The following is a 23,435-nucleotide window of genomic DNA, read 5'->3' on the forward strand; positions in this document are numbered from 1 at the left end:
ATCTCTCTGGGAAAACGACACAATCTGTGAGAAAACGACGAGAGGGAAACAAAGTCTATTCATCTTGTAGGCAGCCCCATAACAATAAATAATAGGTGACAATGTTATTTCTTCATTTGTCAGTTTTTAGTGTGAGAGCTGTCATATCCAACCCAGGTTTTTCAGCAGTTGTTACAATAGGTGACGATGAGTATTATTCCTGCGTGATCTTCCTATTGTGTGTAGGAGAAAATTAAACAAGCCGTTTATCCACCAGATGGCCAGAAACAAGGTCAGAGGACCCGAGTGGCCACCAACGGAGAAAGAAAGCAGACTCCCAGACTACGCAGACATTTTCCCAAAATAGTTACTCTACTCTCCAAGAGCGGAAATCAGGGTTTGGTACTTTCTATATTTAGCCCTCTTGTGTTCTCTGGTTTCTGACATCCACAGTGAGAGGCCCGAGGTCTCTCCTAGCCCGAGTAAGATATAAATAAAGTACTAATGAGAGGAAGTGGCCCCAGACACACTGTGGGCAGATCTCTCTGGCCAGGCTCCATCTGAACATTAAATAAAATAAATACTGTAAATGTGAGGATGGATAAAGACAGCAGTGGTCATCACAAGTTCTTCTGACAGTGCAGCACAACACATCTTTATTGAGATATTAGTACAGTACTGTACTGTAGGAATGCTTCACTTTATTAATTTTAGTTAAGTCTTCATACAAAGGTTGGTATATTAATAAAGACATTTATCAAAATGCAGATTTTGACAGTTAAATTAATCTATCAATGGTACAATAAGGCAGTTACGGAGTTGCTGAATGGACAGAAATCATGACATGGCAGTGGTAATCTGAAGTTTTCCATAAAGAGGCATACAGGAATGATTTATTGCAAGTAAGAAGAACTGATTGTTAGAGACAATCATAAAGAATAAAAAAAAATACAATTGGATAATAACACCAGATCTTGCTGATTTGAAGACCTGATGGTACCCTTTGGAGAAGGCAACAATACCAAAACTGCTGAAAAGCGGAGCACCAGGTAAGTGAAACACAATTGAACATGTTCTACTAGTGACGTGAAGACAAAAACAGATGGCACGATATTGTTACAAATCACTTTCATCCCACAGATATTTGATAGAAACATCTTTTCTAGAAACAAAGTACTCCCATCAGAGTGTTCTTCATGATACAAGGCAAACACAAGTAAGGCTTTAGAGTGTAAGAACATTTTCATTTACGCTATCTATTCTGTCTTTTTGTTAGATTTACCATAGCAGATATGTTCCCCCACAGAATCACATGTTAAGATTGAAGACCCCCCACCGACACAAATGTTATAACTGAAAAACATGAAAAATATGACAGCAGTGTGGGGAGAGTGGTTTTATCACCGATGCACACTACCACTTGCACCTGTACCTACAATACTTGTGCCAAAAACACTTTAAGACAACGAACGCTGTGCACATTCGCTCCACTAAGACACTTGTTGTGACGAGCAAGTAGGCGTGGCTCACAGTGTTGCGCAACACTCATCCTAAAAATAGCCTAGCACAGAAAGTTTTCAGAAGGAACGGCTAAAATAGCTTCGTTCAGATGCATATTTCGATGTTTTGAAATGCAGAATCATTGGTTTGGCTTGGTCCCAAGTTCTTCATCACACAGTGTTATACTTTCAGTAAAAAAAAAAAAAAAAAAATACAATTTCTGTACTGCATTAACTTGATAAAGCATTACAGCACTGGGGTCATGTTATCCCAAAGGCTTGAATCTGAGCGAAGATGATCTTGGATGTTTCTATGGAACTTATCTCAGCATGATGGGTCATTAAAAGACAACACTGTATTATGGTACTGGTATCATACTGCAAGTGCCAGACAGGAAATCTATGGATTAGATGGCATCAGATCAGAATCAGAAATACTTTATTGATCCCCGGGGGGAAACTGTACTGTGGATTGTCGTGGACCAGTCAGAGCTGTGACGTTACTGCCCCAATCAAAGACACATCATGGTAACATAGAAGTTCAAGGTAATCCCTGATCGCTGAATTCATTGATCTAAACTACACAAAACCTGTAAAATACTGGTGGGAACGACGTCTGCAGCCACATGATAACAGCCATTATTATCCATCTTAAGACTAATGTGCTTTTAAATGACTGAAGGGAAACTTTGGCTGCATGAATCCACTTAAGGCAAACCAGAGAGACAATAACAGTCACAGCCCAATGGAGATGAGACTGTTTACATAGGAAGGACCAAACCATCACTGAGGAGTACCAGAAAATAATATCCGCTGTTGATTATTATTTAAACAACATTATGTACCTGATGCCATCACAACTCATGCAGCCAAAGTCTTGTTAGTGGTACTGAACAGTGGCGCTGCCAGGGTCAATAGTTTCAGTGAAAAGTAAAGGCTAGTGGGGCTTTCTTTGACATAATGGGTGGTTGAGTTGCTGCATTGTTAACAGGTGAACACATGGTAATGATAACGATCACAGTCCACCCCTCACCTCCTTGCAACAAAAAGAATACAGCAACATTAATAAGCAAAAAAATAAACACATGAAGGCTAAGTGGCATCCACTACAATATAGTGCAGGGTTTTTTGTCCTTGAAGGGATTGTCTGAAGCGGGGATGCCCATAAGGAGAGGGTCGTTTCTGGCGTGTTCACTGCAGTAGTTCATAAGGTCAGCAGAGGCCTTGGAGACCTACAGAAACAATGGAAGACAAAGGCACAGTCCGATGGTGAACAGTTTGATGGTGTTTATCAAACGTCCAAGAATTTGATGCTCTAAAGAACCAACTTTAGTTATAAAGAAGTAAGAAGTAACTTTTTAAAGCAGGGCCGCAGGCAGCACTGACAAAGCACAGCAAAATGTTTACTTAGATGGAAACGGTCAGGTGTTGACCAACCTGCTGCAGCTATGGCAGCTAAGGCATGTCGCTGCTGATTGGCTAACACCTCTGACACACCCAGCAAACGAGGGAAAACGTACTTCAAAGTCTGTTGCACACCGTTTCGAGGAAACATGCCTTTCAACCTGGAAACTATAGCGAAATGGTGCACACCACTCTCAAGTGATCACATGATTAGTCACATGTACACTGTGCAGGAGCAGCCAATCAGACGCAAAGAAATCCTTATATTTTCTCAGTTATTCTGCAAAAGCATAAATTACTTTATCTCTTTCAAATGTTATTTTTATTTGTATGCTAATATCTCCAGTTGCATTTAACATGTGAAATTTACAACAATTTCATAAATATATACGATATCAGAAGGGATTAAATTGGCTCAAATGGAAACAAAAAACCTGGAGCAGGGATGAAACTCTGCTGCTGGTCGACGAGGTACGTCACAAAACAGATAAAATGTGGAATTTAGCGCCACAATGACAAGACAAGTTGATGAAGATGGAAAGTGGTTGCACCACATGGTTTATTGTTGCACTGTACCTTTATCCTCTCAATGCTCGCCTCTATTCTCAGCTGCTGCACCGTCCGCTGAGCATGGGCGATGCTATTGGAACTGTGAGCCTTCGAAGACATCCTGAGCGACACAACACTGCAAAGAAGACAGAACAAAGACAAATTGAGAATGACACAAATATAGTTTTTCTTAAGAACAGATAAAACATGGGTGTAAGGTTATTAACATCAAGAGCTTGGTTGTGATGATGACCGCTGCTTGGCAGATCACAGAGCAGATATGTGCAAACACCGTCTTGTGCAGGGAAGAGTGTCATATTAATGTTCAGTCAGTAAATTGTTTAACTACATGTGCGTCAGGGGAGGGTGTTGTAAACCATACAGCTGCTTGTTTAATAAGATTCAACGACTCCTCTTCCATACTTCCTCTTGCTCTGCAGGGTTGTTCCCAAAAGTGACATCACCAACAAGGTTTCATCAATAAGTACACTCAAAGCTGAGGCACACCCATGCACATGCAAATCATTTATTTCAGTTTTAATGCAAACATGTAGTGAAAAGATCCAATGGATATTGTTTTCTTTGGAGTCCCTTTTGCAGGCCTTTAGTGCAGCGCAGTGCCCCGGCTGCCAGACACGGCACAATGATGGCACATTGTTTCAGTGTGTACACTCTGAGCTCAGCTGATAGGTGCTCAACTACAACAATGACTGAAAATCTGACACTGCGGGATATCTAGATTTAAAGAAAAAGCTACAACAATGTAAAGATTTCAGTGTTGAAAAGTGTGTGTGACTGAGGGGCCGATGTGTGGGAGAGAAGAGTTTGAGCGCTGCAGTGGGTCGGAGTCGTGATTCCACTTCCTGTTAATCATTTACAGAGTGGATGGGAACAAGCCCGGACACATCCTTCAGTCCATGTGGGAGCTCGGCTCTAGCGCCTCTCGCCTGCGCTCTTACTTCCGTTTATTGCCACTTGTCTGTGTTTCTCATACAAACACACACACAGATTTCCTTTAACATTTTTGCAACACTCATGTGACTTCTTGTGAAACACCTCACTTTCACCAAAACTTTTCTCAGCAGGGAACAGGATGCTTCAAGTACAGCTTCTCAGAAGTTTATTGTGAAATTTACAAGAAAAAGCTCTTCCAGGCTCAAGGTTTATTTCTTTTAAAACATGAAAACAATTGAAGTTGTCTGTTACCTTAGCAATTAAATACACTTTTTGCTCCATCTGCATATTGTCATAATGTTTCCTGGGATTTTAAATATGTTTAACGTCAATATTTTGGTGCATAAATGCTCCAAATACTTTATCGAGTTATAAGTGTACAGTGTTGTGCAATCAGGCCTCAGTCATAGTAACCGTAGATAAAAAGGATAATGCCGGAAGGCGCAATAAACGCCACAGTTGAGAGTAACATACATTCACCTTGTATGGCAAACCACAACATATTCGACTTTATGTTTGTTTGTTTGCCCTGCAGGATGTAGTCCCTCCAGACAGCCACTGATGCTGCAGCTTTTCATTTGTTTCAGGAACAAAGAGGGAGGGAGGAATGAAGACAAAAATACGGGAAAGGGAAATGGGAAGGAAGTTTTTCCATTTTCTGACTTCTGCTATGGGAGTGCCTGATTAGAGAGTTTTATTTCCATCTACAAGATAAGTAATCACTCCAAAAGAAACACAGCCAGACGTGACTCAATGAGCTCAAATGTGAGACATGAAAGGGGGCATGCATTACAACTCAAAGTGAACAATCCTCCGAAGGAAGCATTCTCAGCTTAGTCATAAAGGCGAGGCACCTCAGATGAAGAGGGCAAAAAACTCCTTTTATCCATACATGATGAGTGAGGGCATTCACTTCTGCAGTCTGGAGGTCTTTAGATGGAACTAATGCAGGCTGAGCGCCTCATGTTTGCTTCTCTGACAAACACCAGGCATGACTACATTTTCATTACACTACAAGGGGAGTTTAAGATGTTGCTTTAGACATTTTCAACCATAAAAATGTCACTTCTGGTGTCTCTATAGGGAGTGATGTGAATCCAAGCTGATCACAGGCTCCTTTCTCTGTGAAGAAGCAAATAAACAACCACCTGTCAGGAGTTGTGTTTCAGGCTCAGGAGATAGATTTCTGATGGTGTCACTTCAAGTGATCATTTCAGTGGCAAGGTCAGTCATTTGTAACAATAATGAACTCAACTCAATTTCTTGGCAGCACAACAAATCTTTTGTGCCAATCCTTCAACTGCAGCACCGCTGCTCCGCTTCAAACACTTTTCTGAGCAGATAATTTACTGCTGCAAGGTAAAAACTTGGACCTCCTGGTGCTACCAAGCACCACGTAGTTTAAACATTGTGCTGTATGCAAACACAGTACAGAAGATGCTGATCGGGAGATAACAGGAGAAGTGCAAACAGCCGTCGCACAGCAGGGCTGCAGTGAAAATTACACTCCTTCCTCTTGGAAACCATCCCTGCTAATAATCCATAACACTGCTATCTCAGCTGACAGTGTAAACGTTTGGGAAGACTGGAGAAACTGAAGTGCCCTTGAGCAAGACATTGATTACAATGGATGCTCTTCTGTAGCCAACTGGGAGACTCTCCCACTACAACCTGCAAGACGAGAGTCACGACGGGAGTAGCCGAGCTACAGTAGCACTACTACTAGCGAGCAGTATTTTTACAGTACAGATCGACAAGCTAGTAGGCAGCAAAGTAGCCTTCTGATGCCTTTGGCCAACTACGTCTGTCCCGTGGTAGATTGTGACATGCAGGGGAAAAAAAGAGACCTCCACAGCTGCAATGTAAGACCGAATTAATAGTCTACTACTCTCTAGCACCAAAATATCAGTTGAACTGGCATGTGGAGTAGAAGGAAGAGGCAGGTAAATCAGGAAGGAAGAGGCACTGAAACCTCAAAGGCACTCAGAAGTGGATTTTGCAGGCGAACCATCCAAACTGAGTCACCTCGGTCAAACTGTGCAGCCCCTGTGATGTGATGCCAGCTACTACCAGCAGCACCAGTCTGACTGAAACTCCACGGGAGGGCACCGAGAGTGTGTGGCATGAAGTACCACCATGTACATATAGGAGCCTTAAAAAGTTACCTCCAAGGATCAGAGAAAGACCACCTCCTTCACAGCCCACCCTATCACAACACACACACACACAGAGCAGCCAGGACCACCCACTGCACAGAGCAGCCCCCCCCCCCACCCACCCTGCTCTGCTCTACCTTACACACAAAAAAATCCACCCACACACATGAGATTCATTAGCACGGTGTTCAAAGTGCCAAGAACAGGGAACCATTATGACTCAATGCCATTAACACCAACACTCAGAGATGAAAAAGTGTTTGTGTGTGTGTCTTACACGGCTACTTCACTGCAGCTCAGACCCAAAGAAAACTCTTAAATTTGCTGCTGATGAACACAAACGACATCCATCAAAGGCTGAGAGAAGAGTCAGTCCTGTCAGCTGTACAGTATGTGTGGTCCCTTCAGCGAGTATCTGGGGCTTTTCAGACCGGAGTAGCTTTTGTAATAAAGTTACACTGCTGGAAATAATCTGTTTTAGGGCTTATTGCGGGCTGCACTTAAGACTTGACGTGATGTGATGAGAAGTAGGCAAAGATTGTGCTTTTTCCACGTCCAAAGCCTTCCATTTAGTTCACCCCAAGTCAGTCATTTTCTACCGTCTCTTTTGTGGTTGTGACTACAAAATCACAGTAAGTTAGCACCCATATGTGACAAAAAATGATAATAGACATAGTATTTTGCTGCTGATGTAACAGCTGGGTTCATTAACTTAAATAACTCGGAGAGGTCTTGGGTAGAACGTATGTAGTAAAACTGGAATATGTACTTTCTGGCGCCTGTCTGATTTCATATACCAGCTGAGAAGTGAAGAACAGTGAGTTGTGGAAAGGCGATATTTGGAGTCTAGACAGATGTCTGCTGCTTTGAACAAAAGAGAGTTCAAAGACTTGGGCCCCAGCCACAAGCCAGTATATTGGTTGTTCTTCCTAGTGCACCCGCACACACACAACTCTGTAATTTCACCCCCCCCACCCCCCCACCACCCCCCCGCTCTCTGCAAGCAGGAGTTTCCTAGTCTGCAGGCGAAGCTATAAGTAGCCTTCTCATTCTCTCTGCCAGTCAGCACTTTTGCGGCTGAATGAAAAACCGTCTCTTGCTACACCTAAAACATGACCCCGCACTGGAGGTCGTCGCCGATCAGATCAGTGCTTGTGCGCAGCCCCCTCCTGCTTCACCATAACCACCGGCCTGTTCTCACTCGGTCACCGTGCTTATCAAACTCAATAACACTCAGTCATCAGTCCTGCTGCTGAGTTAAGTGGGATTGTGTTTATGAGCCGGAGGGAGAGACTCTGGCTGCTGAGTGTGTTGGTCTGTGAAAGAGAAAGGGTGAGGCAGGGAGGAGACGGTGTGGGCTCTCACTTCTTCACACTGTGAGAACCACCAGTGACATCACTACTTTCCCACCAGAAAAGAGTCGCTGCCCTGGTTTCTCTGGCAGCCACTGTCATGCAGTTGAAAAATATCATGATGTTGTTGTTTACCAGGATAAACAGAAACCATAGAGACTGGAGGACACCGGAGAAAAGGGATCACAAGCCACCTGCATCCTTAAAACAAACAAAGAAAAACACTACTCAATGTTTGCTAGACCTGATCCCCCAAAACACCTTTTTAACATCCATTAAGAAGGGCCGTGTTGTAACAGGCAAACAACTCTTTATTCTGACACGTCTCTAATCTCTCCACAAAACAAATGCAGTTTAAAGTGGAACTGAAACAACAATTTGTTTAATCAATGAGTCATTCAACAGAAAATTAACAACAACAACGGCAACTATTATGATAATCGATTAGTCATTCGTTTAGTTAGTTGTTTAATCAAGGTACAAAGTCAAATATTTGCTGGTTGCAGCTTCTCCAATGTGAGGATTTGTGAACTGAATATCTTTGGGTATTGGACTGTCGGCTGGACAAATCAAGACATTTGAAGATGTCACCTTGGACTCTCAGAACTTGTAAAGGGCATTTTCCACTATTTACACAGACTCAATGACTCAACAATTCATCAAAAGAAAAATCCACATAATCCGTTTACTGTAAGAGTAGTAAAGACAATATATACACAACATTAGGTTTATCAGCTGCATGCAAGTTCAGCCCACAGTGAAGAATATACAGCTGGGAGAAGCACAAAACTAGATTGTGTGCTTTAAAGGGGAACTATGACACAGAGCTGCAGCACCACCCCAGAGCTGCAGGTATGGCCGCTGAGATAAGTGAGGCTGACAGGACCCCACCCAGGCCACTGGCTGTACACTCAGTACAAAGGGAATACTGGGAAATTCAGTGCTCTCTGTGCCGGTCTGCAAGACATGCGTGATTGTGATTGGCTGAAGGGTATCCATTATTCCTGTGTAAGCAGATGTTTCCAGGAAAAGCTGCAGGACTGTGCAAAGGTCAATGGAAAGTTGTCTAGATTAAACATGTGGCGCTACAAACAACACACAATAACATTTACTGTATGGCCGTGAAAACATTTCAGTTAAACTTAAACCACCATACAGTAGCTCCTCAGAATCAGACAAACTGCACAATCCTGTAAATTCTGCAGCTTGACAGGATAAAAAAAAAAACAATCCAACATACTGTAACACAGTCACTCAGTGTCTAGACAGAAGACTAGACTGGACTCATTTCTGCAGGATTTCTAAATCCTAAATTCGTGCGCAATTACTTGAGGCTCATTCCTGTCCAAATAAACCATGAATGATTCCTTGTTTCAAGCACAGACTAGATGGCTGACAAGCTACGCTGCGGGAATTACAAGTCAACCCAGTTTATTATAAACTCAATTCAAAAACACTTAGCTACAAAACAAAAAGCTGTGCATGTCAAGTAAGATAAGGTGAGCACATCCAGGAGATAGCAAGCCACGGCAGCTAATCAGTGTCCTTAAACATGATGATATTAAGAACAGGATTGTGTGAACACAACTGACTGTACATACAGCGTTGCTGAAGAGGAGCAGCATGTGTGTCAGGGACGCTGGCTGCCTGACATAATGGCAGATAACAGTGATAACAGGGGCGGACAAGTAACACTCTGGTATGTAAGGATTAAGCAGAATTCACATGGTGGAAAAAGACAATCTCTAATCAGGCAACCTCTAATTAGACTCCACTGTACACAGGGCACAACTCACACACTCATCTACTTGACTAATGTTGTCTAATTTACACTTGCAGAGTAATGGTGCAGCAGAGATTCATCGCACTTCATAAAAAACATAATAATTTGTTTGATTTATGGATGAGCACACACACTTGCTTTTGCAGAGGAATGATGGGACGCATTTTCACGCCATTAAAACAATGGCCAAAATTCTGTCCTTGACTTATTTCACCTCTCTCTCTGCACACCAGCGAGTCAGGTGGTAAAATATGTCTCCTGAACTGCTGAGTAACGCATTTTAAGCTAGCAGGGTCAGCCATCCTGTTAGCCTACTGTTGAGATTGCAAATTATCAGTTGTGTAATCCTAAATGTGGGTGCAGTGCGGTTTAAATGTTATGGGGAATATAGTGTAAGTGTAGTGCAAGCCTAATGGATACCTGCAGCAGGTGTAGAGGGGGGTCGGTTTGGGAAGACCAGGATCGAACCCTGAATACCTTCAGCTATATATTTTCAAAAACATATGCGAGGCATCCACTTAATATTAAAAGCAGATTTACCTACATCCTTTTCTTCCAGGCGCTGAGGCCACATAACCGCCATGTCCCCAGTTCAAATCCAGCAGGTGACCTTTGCTGCATGTAATTCTCTCTCCTCATTTCCTGTCTGCCCTCTAATAAAGGCATTACACTTCACCAAAATGTAATTACATTGCATTACATTATACACTATGTCTTGGGAAGGGATTTCAGCATTATTAACAGTGTGAAGACATGGACAAAATGATTGAGAGGAATCCAGCTAAAAATGCACAACACCACAAGGGGCTAATTCACACTACTAACACAAAGAGACATCAAGAGAGAGAAGACAAGGAGAAACCACAAGAGGCACAAAGAAAGAATCACTGAAATTGAGAGCAAAGAGTAACAACAATGACGGTGAGATGTTCCTCCTTTCCGTTGAGGTAACTGTCAACTGATCTCCTTGCATTCCTTCCACATGAAGGTCCAGAGGTAATGAGTCTATTACGCTCAACAAGTATTCAGACAAACCTCCTGGCTTTACACACAGGACGCCAAACGTCTGGGAGCAGCACAAAAACAGACACAAAGGGCAGCCAGCGCCTCAGTGATATCATTAGCAGCTACAGTACACACTAAAAATAGCCAACATGTCTGTGTTGTTGCTGGCTACAGTGGAGCTGGTTTCAGCTAAAAACTACTCCAGCTGTAGCTAAGTATTACCAAGCTAAATGCCAGCTGGGTATCATCCAGATTAGCAAGGTCTCTGCAGTTTCCACTGAGGTGCCTATGAGCCTCTGGTTCCCCAGTAATGGGCCATTATCAGGTCCAGAGCAGCCCAAAACAAACAGAGGCCTATGGCAGATAATGCCCTTCAGACGTCACTGCAGACGCACAGAGGGTGACATGCAGGAGACACGGGCGACCTAGGCAGAGAGGCAGGGAGGCAGAGAGGCTGCCAGGCAGCGTCTCTCTGCTCTGCCCCTCGGAAAACAAACAGCATTGTTGTCAAAAAAAAAACTGCACAAAAGAAAGCTTAGTGCAAGCCGAGTGGAGTTTGCTGGAAATGGATGCAGGGAAGGAATGAATGGTGGGGCAGAGGGCTGTAGAAAGACGTGTGCTTGCGACTGAGAGAGAGAGATAAGAGTTTGTGTGTGAGAGGGAGAGAGAGAGTTCAGCTGGAGAAAGCAAGCTGTGCAGCTGTGTGTATGTTGCATTTGGTCGCATGCCAAAAATCTGCTGCCGGCGACAGGAACGCTATAAAACTTAAAGCTATTGTGAGTGCTTTGCCTTTCGTCTCAGCCCCTCTTGCCTCTGAAAGCTACTATTCATGACGAAGGCAGGGAGATACCACACAATGGATCTCCATCTCTCACCCAACACTGCCCTGCCTATATGGAACAATAAACAAACGTATTCAGTCTTTCCAGCCTCCACCCCCGAGCTGGTCCGACCACATGTACGTTACTGCTGCAGCGAAGGTGGAATACAGAAGGCCAAAGGTCTGTGATGTTGCTAGTTGGCCACCATACAACCCCTCCTCCTCCCTGCTGCAGCTGTAGTAGGAAGGGTTAAACGACAGTGTATGGATGGAATAATTGATAACGGCCTGGACGTCACACAGCTCATTAGAAAACAACGTAAAAGGTCGTAAAGGATAGTTTGTTTTTCAAGTAAAGAGGAAATGGGATTAGTCAGAGGGTGACATAAACGGGGATGGGGTGTGTGTGCATGTGTGAGACAAAGACTGCGTATGTGTGTGTGTGTCAGAGGGTGCAAAGTTCATTTTTGTGAGTGGATATTTGCATACGCCTTTTATGATATTTAGTTTTACACACATTGCTCAAAGCTAATGATGAAGATAATGACAACGTTTCACAAGCATTGTCTGAATTAGCTCATTGTGTTTAATGTTATGGAATCAATAGATACGATCTTGTCAGGCTTGCACTGCAACACTAGTGAGGTAAAGGACAATATTAGGATAAGACCTCTGAAATCAATAGCAGCTACCAACCCTGTTAAACAGGACAAAGGGATTAGTGGTGGAAAAATGCAGGCTGCATGATTTCCTCTGTCAGAAGGGGGGGGGGCAAACAGAGAGTCAGAAAAGTTCAACAAAAATTCCCTTTTAATTTCACGTAGTGGTGAAACTCCACATTGAATTCACTGAAATTCCTGCCTGGGACATCCACAGGAATGCAGATCTGAATAAGAAGGATCCCCGACACAAAGCTGTGGAGTCCCTTCGCTCATTGTGAGACAGACTCACGCCATCATAAAGCATTTCTATCAAAACAGCTGAATATTATGAACTACCCCGCAGCAGAATGCCCTTAAAATGGATTTATAGTTCTGCGTTAAGGGATTACAGCATAGCTTTGGAGCCTACGTGGAGCCACTGGAGCTGACGTGTGTCTCTAAATCTAAATACATGTCAGGCCTGCAGCGGCTACAGAGACACCATGTGGAAACCACAAGAACTGTGATTGGTCTGCTTGGCCTGCTTGTGTTTTCTCCTACGAGCCTCGGATGCCAGTGGAGACTGTTGAGAATGAAAACGACATTGGGCGCGCTGAAGAAAGGCTCAGTCGTTTTCTCCTTTTCAGCAGCACACGGTTCACGTATCGTTCATCCATTCAATGTCGCCTACACAAACCTACGTAGGTATGGATCTTCACCTGATTGGACAAAACAAGCATTTTGAAGATGTCTCTTTAGATGGGCTCTGGGGATTTTTCTGGGACATTTAAATGATTCATTAAGAAAATAATCAATAATGACTCAGAAGAAGTAGTCTGTTTCCTGCTAGGCGAAAACACAAAAACAGCCTAAATAAATTGAGACTACGTGCTCATCTGCCATCAGTTCAGGAAGAACACAGCTCTCTCATGACAGCCTTATAAAACCTTGTATGTAGAATAATAAAGGGAGCTGAATGTATAAGTGCAAGTGCACATATATTCTGTTTTATGACTGTGTTATGTTTACAGTTTGCCAGATGTTTGCTATTGCAGCAACTAATTCAACTAATTGAAACTGCATCCACATTCCAGAGCACTCATATCTCTCCGTTGTACGAGACGTTAGTCAGTGTTTTACATCAGGGGATATTTGAGAAGCTATGCTTACTCTAACGTGTCGCTCTGAGGCTGAAATGTATTTGCCTACAAACCGCTGACCTTCGTCCTCACAGGTCAGAGTTCAAACGGCCGGCTGGAACATATCGTTTTCTTCCCCAGGTCTGAGCAGTTTCCCTTACTCGTGAGACATCTCTGTGCTGAACTTAGATGAGATAGAGGGATCGCAGCACAGAGGATATGAGAGAGGTGAAACCCGAAACACCTTCCATTTAATTTAAACACAGTAATAAAAGAGCCATAAATTACCCGAGACAGAGACATTTAGAACAATAGGACACTCAACACAATGCTGAAAAGAAACTGTAAAACACCTGAACCTTCCTTCAGCCTACAGGAGACGCGTGACAACTTCAGGAGTGATGAACAATAAGTCACGTGGTCTCATAGTGCCTTTATCTATAGCAACGACTAGTTTAGTTCAGGACCCGACGACCAACATTATCTGCAAGCAAGAAGGGACATTTCTGAACAAACACGGACAGGAATGACAGGCATGAGATTACTGCATGTGACAACTCGGGACAAGTTGCACAAGCAGTCACCCAGACGTGCGCACGCACACACACACACACACAAACAAACAGGAACAAGTTGGTGTGAAGTGTCTATAGAAGAGAGTGAATAATGCTGATGCCTAATTCCTCGAGTTACAGACACAAAACAGCAACAGTCACGGTGACACATGCACATTCAGGACATCAATGAAGTACTGACTACTGATGAATTCCAGGATACCACTTAGCTGATTCCAGTTAGCACTATCAGGTCATGACTAGAATCTCGCAATAAACTCTGCAAGCATTTACTGTGCCACTGTTTTCAAGGCCAGGTGATGATTTATGAACACTTTATGAGAGCTGCAGGCCTTCAGTGCTGAGCGGGAAGAGGGACGAGGTCAGGACAAAGGGCTGAGACCAGAAAGACTTGAATGTGTTCAGAGACAAAAAAAAAGTTGTAAATAAGTCTTGAAATTGACTTTCCTGTTATTGTTAAAACTTTCAAGCACTCATTGTATTGTCCTGTGTGGAAAATCCCCACTACCTGACAGCTGTGTAAACTGGAGGAGGACTGATTTTCAGGTACTATTAGTCATTCATTGATTAATTTATATTTACACAATTAAAGGAGTGCTCAAGTGATTTAGTGTTAGACTTCCATATAGTTGGGAGACTCACAAGAGACACATTTCAAGGCAATCCATCCAGCGGCTGTAGAGATATTTCTTGACCGAAGCGGGGGACTGAACTTGATGTGTAAAATCACCTCTTTAAAAAAGGGGAAGTGCATAAAAGGTTGAATGCACGAAAGAATGTCCTCACTGCATAAACTCCCATGAAACGAAAAAACAACTCAATGACGTCATTCACGATGTTGCATGATGGGGAATTCAATGTGACAACAGGACAAAGAATTATCAGTCATGCTACTTATGGTGAAGAAAAAAGTACCTTTGGTTTTGTTTTTTGAACATGCAGAGAGGGAAAGTGGAGATGAACTGAAAACTAATTCAGTACAGCAAGTCCGATTCATTAAGTGGATTCAGTGTCACAAGACATTTAAGGCAGCAAGGCATGAAAGTTAAAATACATCAAGAATAGAGGCAGACTGACTCTCAGACAGACGCATTAACTTATAAACCCCCACCCCTACAGAGACACACACACACACACACACACACACACACACACACACACACACACACAAAGGGGTCTGAGTTACTATTAATCAGAAACCACATGAATGGCTGCTCCTCCCTCCAACCACTGCGACTCCGTTCATCTAGCAGTTTCAAAGACATGTCGGCTGGAGGAAGAGGCTCACACTGTGGGTCACACTGAGGCCACTTCCTCTGCAGCCCACCCCGAATCCCTTCAAAAACGACGTCTGCCTCCTCCTCATCCTCCCTTCCTCTCCCTTTACTTCCTCTCCCTTCATGCTCGATTCATTTCTCAGCACCAGCAGGTCAGCTGTGAGGTCACTAGGTCCACCTGTCTCATTCATGTCAAGTAGTTTTGTCTACTGTGGAAAAGTTCTCAACATATAGGGACGTGTGTACACAGAGATGTAATCATTTTGTCCAAAAGGAGTCAGTATGAAATGTCTGAACTGAAAAAAAGGTTCCACACAATCAGATAAATGTCTCGTTGTCCAATAAGACGGCCATGGAGAGGGGACATTGCCTATTTGTTACAGTTCAGAGAGGTAACTGCACAAGGAGCCACTGTAGGAGAACCACTCCTGGACAAAATGTGAGGCCTTGTTCCGCCCTGCACCCGAACAGAGTGACTCCATAAATCATAGTCAAACAAAGCCTTGGAGCTCTCTAAACTTGAGTGTGAATGAGGCACCTGATTTCAGCGACCGAGGAGACACTGCGACTGTGGACAACGAGACAGGCGGTGATTGTACGTCTCTCGGACACCTGCTTCTGCTTGTTTTAAAACAGAGAAACGTAGTGTGGCGTCGGACAAAAACTTTGGGGGGCCTCCCGAGGACTTTAAGGCAACAAAAAGGGGTGTAGTTTCTCCTCTCAAACACACGTGTGGATGCAAACCCCCTGTGCCACAGGTGTCGGGCTCCTATCCCGAGTCCCGACTGGGCCTCAGTGAGGAAGCACACACACTGGCCTTTGTTTGGGATGCCAACAAACTTCCCCATAGACTCATAAAGGGCGCTAAAGAAATGAAAGAATCCATTAAAGTGACAGCTTCTCCAGCCCGCTCTCACACACGCTGATTCCACTTTAAGCGTTATGAATGATTCATTTGTCATTGGAGCTTGAAATGCATGCGTCTGCTGCATCTTAAACTTTCCTCAAAGCACACGCTGCTGAAACATGTCAACATGTTCATATTCAGAACTTGTCGTTAACACACAAAGGGAGTCACATCCATTCTTATTCTTCCTTACCTGTCTGACAGGAAGCGTGTTCAAAGGACATGCCCATATTTGGGCTGAGGTCTTATGAAATGCCGTGTATGTCTGAGGAAACAACATAAGTGAGGAGAGCTTGTGTCCTCACAGAAAGGTGTGTCTTCCTGTGAGTGGGAGAACTTCAAAGCACTTTGAATTGGCTTTACATAACATTCCTACAAATGTGACTATTCAGGAAACGGTACAAACTTTAACATTATCACGTGCAACGATTACAATATTTGTTAAAGGGAGCAAAGTCTTTGATGGAAATTAGGTTTCATTTATTCTGAAGTGCATGCATGGAGAAAAGTGTACATGCAGAATGCATTATATCACAAAATTAAGAGGCCATTTGGAAGACAAAAATAATAATTTTGAGAAGTGTATTGATTTATTTAAATACTGTAACTACAGGCAGGTTACCAACAAACAGCAGCAACATGCGGCGAGTGAACCTCACCTGTCGGCCCCGTGTGTTAGTGACACTCTGCTTGTGTTGGTTACTATAGAGTCCTTACAGTAAATAATCCAGACGGTAACATGATCTACACACACACACACACACACACACACAATCACACATCTGAGGCGTATGACAGGACAAATAACTGACTCACATCACAGGTGCAACATACACAACACACACAACATGCTCTCTTTCTCTCTCTCTCTGCAGGAAAAGGCCTCTTTCACACACACACACACACACACACACACACACGCACACACACACACACACACACACACACACGTGTTCTATCTTGCTCATCAGAATAAACAGAAAGTGCAATGGGTAAGTTTAATAAAAGCTTACAGTATGTTTGGGGCACAAAGTGACAGATGGTGTGTGTATGTGTGAGAGAGAGAGAGAGAGAGAGAGACAGAGAGACAGAGAGACAGATGAAGGGGTTAATTGGTGGTCACTGGATCGTTGGCTTTAAAGTTGGCATCATGTGGGCACAGGAACTAATGCAAACACTTCCACTTGGCACATTTTTGCCGTTGTCAAAGCAGGACCACTGAACCTTTTCTAAGCAGCCAGCAACTAGAGGAAGAAAGAAGCAGTCAGAGTGCGCCACCATGTGGCAGGAATGAGGTACTGTAGATTTGTGGAATATAATTACCATGTCATTTAACTTCAAGATCCAAAGCAGCCTGAACCCAATGTGCTTTGTTTCAGAGTCGAAGGCGCTAGAACAGTATTCAGTATTTTGCTTTCGTCTACTTGAACCTTCCTTTTGAGCTCACTAACACCAAATAAGGTTTCAGGCTGAATATATTGAAAACGTATCACACAGAGTGTTTCCTCTTGTTCAACACTACTCAAGGGGCTGACTTCAAATTAAGTGAAGTATTTAACAACACACACACACACACACACACACACACACACACACACACAGAGCTCTCAAAGCAGAACCCACAAAATGTGCTTTGAGGCCTGATGTTCTGTGAGAGAGACACTATTCGTTTGTTCCTGTCAGCAGGAGATGTATCCTCCTGCTGATCACTGTTAGGACTTTCCAAAGTTTTGCATACTGGTGTTTTTGTTCTTGAGAAGTTGGCAACAATCCCGTTATGATTTGGTAGGAATGCGAGGCAACTTAGAAAAACATCTCTTTCCTTTAAATCCTAACCTGTCAGCAAATCCTCACATTTAAGCAGCTGGAACCAGCTAAGGTTTAGCACCTTGCCTGATAAACGACAAACAATCAGTTGATTATAGAAAATGTTGGAGATTCATCAGCATTTTTTTCTGTTTCTGAACTGATCAAGCCTGAAAATACGGGACTGTTTTACTGTTAACAAACCTTATTAATGTTGGATGATTCAATGTTGGGTTTAGATTTTTGTCGGCAGAGAAAACACAGATTGTGCCTTTAAAAAGCAGTTGGTTTCAAGTTGATGTTTCTTAAAATAAAATACGGACTAATACTTTTTGTTGTGTAAACGTTGCTGAGGACTGAGTCACCTGTAAAAGTTATTCTACATAAACATTATAAGTTAACAGTAAACATATAAATCAGATACTTGCATATTTGTAATTGTCTGAAACACATGTCACAGGTCTATAACTGAATACTAAGATACCCTTATTAACCAATTATTAATAAAGTCTACTTTATTTCCTCATCTCTGCTAAGTTTCACTCTTTTATTTTGCCTGGTCCCAGACGTCTGAATGTTCAGCGATTCATATGTTGAAACCAAATGACGATTGAGTCTAATTATCAGGCTTAGTTATCAAGTTATTAAACACTTCCTGATCCCGCCTGTAAATGTTGCACCGTTTAAGTTCTCCACTCAGCTCAGTTACTAACCTCAGATCAGTGTCTACGGGGACCGTCAACCTTGGACACAGTTTACACTCTAAACACACCTATCTTATCTGCTTCCTTCTCTCCGTCCAATCAGAGTTGAACAGCTGTGGCAGCAGACTGAGGCCCCCTGAACAACCATAGGATTCCATTGGGTTTGTAATTATGTAATTACGGTATCATTCTGCAATGAATGGGGTACTTTTACACCAATTACATTTTTCTTTACAATTAATGTTTGTTTGATATGTTTTGTAAAGACACTGCTAGACTCTTTTTATTCATTATTTCATGTGTTAAATGTAGTTATTTTATTAAAAAAAGGTCACTCAAATCATGCAATCTAATGGCTGAGAGTCATGGTATAATAAAGGTGTACAACAGCTAAAGTATATTATATAAATAATGTATAACGCTTGTGCACAGTCCAGTATCACTCCACACCTAAGAAAAAAAGCAACTTCAACCTAAAGACAAAAAACAGACAGACTCAAGATGGCGTCGTTGAGTAGACTTGTTAGCTCATTCCCACCATAATCTGTTGTTTTGTACATGCAAGATGCATGCTGGAAAAAAGCACCGGCTCAGAATCCACTCACTGGATTCATTCTGTAGAAATACTCCCGCAAAAGCATGTTTTCCTTTAGAGATGCATTTTGGATTTCTGTGTTAGATCCCAACATGCTATCACAGGCCCCCAGCGCCTGGTAGGCGACGGCAAGTCACAACATACCACAGGCTGTCATGAGTTACAACTTAAACAACTTAAATGTCCTTTTTTTCTCCAAAAAATCCAGTCAACACATCTCAACTGGAATTGATCTTCGATTGTTTCTATCCTGAGCCACAGTACATTGACTCGAGAATAAAATCATGAAACTTGAGTGAGCTTTAAGGTGAGCTCTGTAGCTGTGAGGAGGAAGCTGCTCCTGTTTCTCCTCCCACGTGGATCTTTGGTGCTCCTTGTTTGGGTGGAGACGCCAGTCCTACCTTTGTGTCTGTCTACTGCCTCCTCGACTGTAGAAGCTCTGCACAGTTACAGCTTCGGTGCAACGGCAGAGAGAAAAACTAAGAGCTATGACGTTGAATCACAATCAAAACATCTTGAAACATTTAGGGGAATTAGGGGAAATTAGGTCTGTTGCGCTACCTTTCTTACCTATCTGAGATGGTTGCTATGACAACACTTCCTGCTTGGCCTGACGAATGTGTGCATCTGAGTTTGATGTTGACCTGATTAGTACTTGAGCACTAACACCGCTTTACTTCCTGGAGCCAGCAGTGACAAAATATACCATCTATTCATACCTTCATGCTGTAACATTTCATCCCTTGTAGTTTCTAATTAATATGCAAATAAGAACAAATAATATCTTGGAAAATATTTCTGCTTTAAAGTAGATTTGGTCTATTTTGAGCCAATAAAATCAAGATCCAGTAACACTTGGTATTTCATGAAAGCAAGTAATTCTGCTGCCAAACCGACAGATGGGTGTGACTGTATATCCGCAATGTCACCACCACTCCTCTCAGTACATCTGCTCCTGGGTAGGGTGGAATTCAAGCAAACCACTGTAAGCTAGGCCTTGTGACTACCAACATGCACAATGCAGAGCATACACACACACACACACACCACAAATACCAACTCCAGTGAGCCCTAAGGGCTGCAGTACATCTTTACACACCTCTGAACTACAGAGGTGTGTAAAGATGTTCTGTTTATCGATAATAATAATGTCTGTTTTTGTCTAACACAGCAAATGAAGTGTCTGATAAAATACTAATAATAATCCCATGAAAGAATTCTGCAATAATCATAGGAAAAAAATCCAGTACAGTCATGATGCATTCCTGATTATTGACGGCCCAAAACGACCAGAGACATTAACCATCACACCACCGTCAATTCAGATGTCTTGCTTTGACCGAGCAACAGTTTACTAAATATATATAAAGCAGAGAAAAGATGAAAATATTCACAGTTGAGAAGCTGGAACCAGAGAATATTTGGCATTTTTTTCTTAATCTCTTCAGCTCTAAACATGTTTACAAATAGCTTGTTTTATCCAACCAACTGTCCAAACTTCTAAAATATTAATTTGACTATCATTTGTGACCAAACAAAAAAGCATCAAATTGTCTCCTTTAAGAAGCTGGAAGCTGCAAATGTTTTATAATTTTTGCTTTCTAAATTACTACAGAGATTCATTTATAAAGTTGCTGATAAACTTTCTGTTAATCCACTAACATGATTAATGAACTAATTGCTTCTGCTCTAAACAGATTCAAACAATAGCCAGCAATATACCTACAGAAAAATCTGTGTTTCACTGAGCATGTAGTTACAAGAGAGAGAAGAAAGAGTGTGAATGTGCTTTTTGATGAGGTAGAAATATATATTTTGGAACATATACTTCAGTTCTGTGTGTGTGTGTGTGTGTGTGTGTGTGTTTGTGTGTGTGTGTGTATGTATGTGTGTGTTCACATTTCGAGAAAATCTGTGAATCACTCAGCCCAGTAAGGAAGTACTAAGATACACGCACAGGCACGCACACACAGCGACTCCAACTTCAACAAACTCTGTACAATGAAAGACCTGCGGGGGAGTCCAGAGCCAGCACTATGAGGAAACAGATCCTGGCTGATGAGAGGCTCAGACGGCGGCCACCACTGCGTCTTCCTCCACCACCAGACTGGCCGTCTGTCAAGAAGAGTCTCCAACAGAGCTGCCGATCGAGTCGGGCAGCATTCTGTGTCAGAGGAGATGCACGCCGCTTCCAGAGCAGCCTGTTAGCCCGAAAAAAGGTTTTACAGCATTGGTTACAGCTGCGTGTGCCACTTCCCACATGATCCCAACAGTCCATCCATTGTTCTGCAAGTTAAACTCATATGGAGACAGAGGAAGAAGATTAAAATCGATCCTCTCCTCGATCCCAACATGTACAGGGAGTTCCCTTTTTTAATCTAATCCTTGCATTAGGCAAGACGTTGATCCCATCTCGACCACCTAGCCCCCCCCCCCTTCCTGTTACTGATCAATTTACATGCATCACACATCACGTTAAGTCCTGCCAGCAATCCGGACTAACCTACTCACACTCAACTCCAAATGCAGCCCACGCCACCAAAGCTGGTAGAGAGAGGTAATGAGTCTTTCGTGTCAAAGGTCACACACATCTCAATAAGCATTATTTGAGGAATTGGACTGGTTCTATCCATTCAAGTGAAGGAAGTGGCAAACTCTTGTGATTGTACATATTTTGCCAATACAGGGGGGCTCGTGTTTGTTCAGCCTTATGACCAGACCTGACAGCATTAGACAAGGCAGCTGTTCATGGACGTCACCATCTTCATTTCTAATAACAACAACACACAAGGCTGCATATTACTTGTGATACCAGCATATGTAGATCGTGAGCACACAAAATATAAATAACACAGCGAGTACCGGGAGATGTACAGATGTTGTTGAATGTGTTCATATCTGCATGTTTGTCACTTCATCTCTGAATTCTGAGGCACTTCCTGTCGGCTAGCGCCTGTCCCAAAGCTGTTCACGCCATCATAATTAAACAAAATGCATGTTACTCCGAAAACCAAACCCCTGTCATCAGCGTGAAGGCAGGAAGTGTGTGATCCTCAGCCTCCAGTGTGTGGTGCGACCCACTCATGTCGATGGGCGTTGAGAGGAGGCTTTGATGGCGGTGAATGGGGTACTAATGAGTTGGCCTTATCAATGGCCGGCCTGTATTCTGCCCTCCTAATGGCCAGGGGACATCAACAGAGCTGTTGATGCTCCATGTAAACATCTCGGCCACTTCCCCGTGTGGGGCCTCCACTTCAACCATCACACCCGGGTTCATAATCTAATTGGTCCATGTTAGACTGCACAGGCAATGTTGCAAGCCATTACCTATTGCATAATCGACCAATGTGAAGGAAGTGGCTGCTTCAGATGTCTAGAAAAAGTGCTTTTCTGTTCTGGAAGAATCTATTTGCTTTCCAAAATAAGTCATTATGTGGCAAACACAGTAGGTGGGGCCTGTGGGGAATAATCAGGGCAGAAGGCCCAGACAGCACAGTGCAGAGTAAACCTTGAGCTCAAGCTATCACCTGTTGAAGATTACATTCATGAAGCAGTGAATCCCGTATTTACGTGTGTGTGGTCACTGGAGTCACAGACAAGGAAAATGAAACACAGTTAGGTATAAATTCGCTGTTGTGCCACCTGAGTGTTGCATAAACGGATGAAGAAACTGTGAACGCTGGCAGCAATGACAGTAAATATGTAGCACAGAATGAGACCAACTGTTGCTTCAGGTAAAAAGCTGTTATGTGACACATTTATCGACACATGGCAGTCTTACCTGGCCGGGGTAATGTACAGTCAGGTCTAGCCGTGTCTCCTTTCACTGAAGCCAAACTGTATCCGTCAACAGACTGGGAGGAGACCTTTCCCTCTGCTCTGTCGCTCACGGCGCAATGTCACAACTACACTTGTGTGTGTTGACACCACAGACTGTGGAGAAGCAGCTCTACATGGACCTCACTGGCGACTTCCAGGCTGCCGATTCGTACCGCTTTCACTTTCCGCTGACGGTCGGTGTTAATATTTAAATGTCGTTTACTTTTTTTTTTCTCCTTCCCAGTACGACCGGTCTCCCCCCTCTCCTTTCCTTTTCCTCCGCCACTGGGACGCTTCGCGACGAGAACAGCCGAATTCAGTCGGGAGGAGAGAGGCGGACCAACCGAAACACTGGCGGATGTTCACCAGCGTCAAGCAGCCTGCTATTAATATACTACTTCCGGGGGAGATTTTCAAAATAACACCATTGTTGAGTTTCATTAAACTTCATTAAACTAGGGAAAAAGAAGC

At 43.0% G+C, this 23,435-nt stretch overlaps 1 protein-coding gene across 1 annotated transcript; it reads right to left on the reverse strand.

The window, feature by feature from the left end:
* Positions 1 to 606: 606 nt before the first annotated feature.
* gng12a (guanine nucleotide binding protein (G protein), gamma 12a) lies at positions 607 to 23,236 on the reverse strand. Its single transcript, XM_070919013.1, has 3 exons — positions 22,927 to 23,236; positions 3,459 to 3,567; positions 607 to 2,710 (listed from the first exon to the last, which is right to left on the reverse strand). The coding sequence occupies exons 2-3, from the start codon at positions 3,549 to 3,551 to the stop codon at positions 2,585 to 2,587; spliced, it is 219 nt and encodes a 72-aa protein (XP_070775114.1). The 5' UTR covers positions 3,552 to 3,567; positions 22,927 to 23,236; the 3' UTR covers positions 607 to 2,584.
* Between the last annotated feature and the right edge of the window lie 199 nt (positions 23,237 to 23,435).

This window comes from Enoplosus armatus, chromosome 14 (genome assembly GCF_043641665.1).
Source record: "Enoplosus armatus isolate fEnoArm2 chromosome 14, fEnoArm2.hap1, whole genome shotgun sequence".
NCBI lineage: Eukaryota > Metazoa > Chordata > Actinopteri > Centrarchiformes > Enoplosidae > Enoplosus > Enoplosus armatus.

Coding starts and splice junctions, on each gene's coding strand:
- gng12a (XM_070919013.1), bottom strand. CDS start 3,551: ATGTCTTCGAAGGCTCACAGTTCCAATAGCATCGCCCATGCTCAGCGG. Junction 2,711..3,458: donor CGAGCATTGAGAGGATAAAG/GTACAGTGCAAC, acceptor TTGTTTCTGTAG/GTCTCCAAGGCCTCTGCTGA.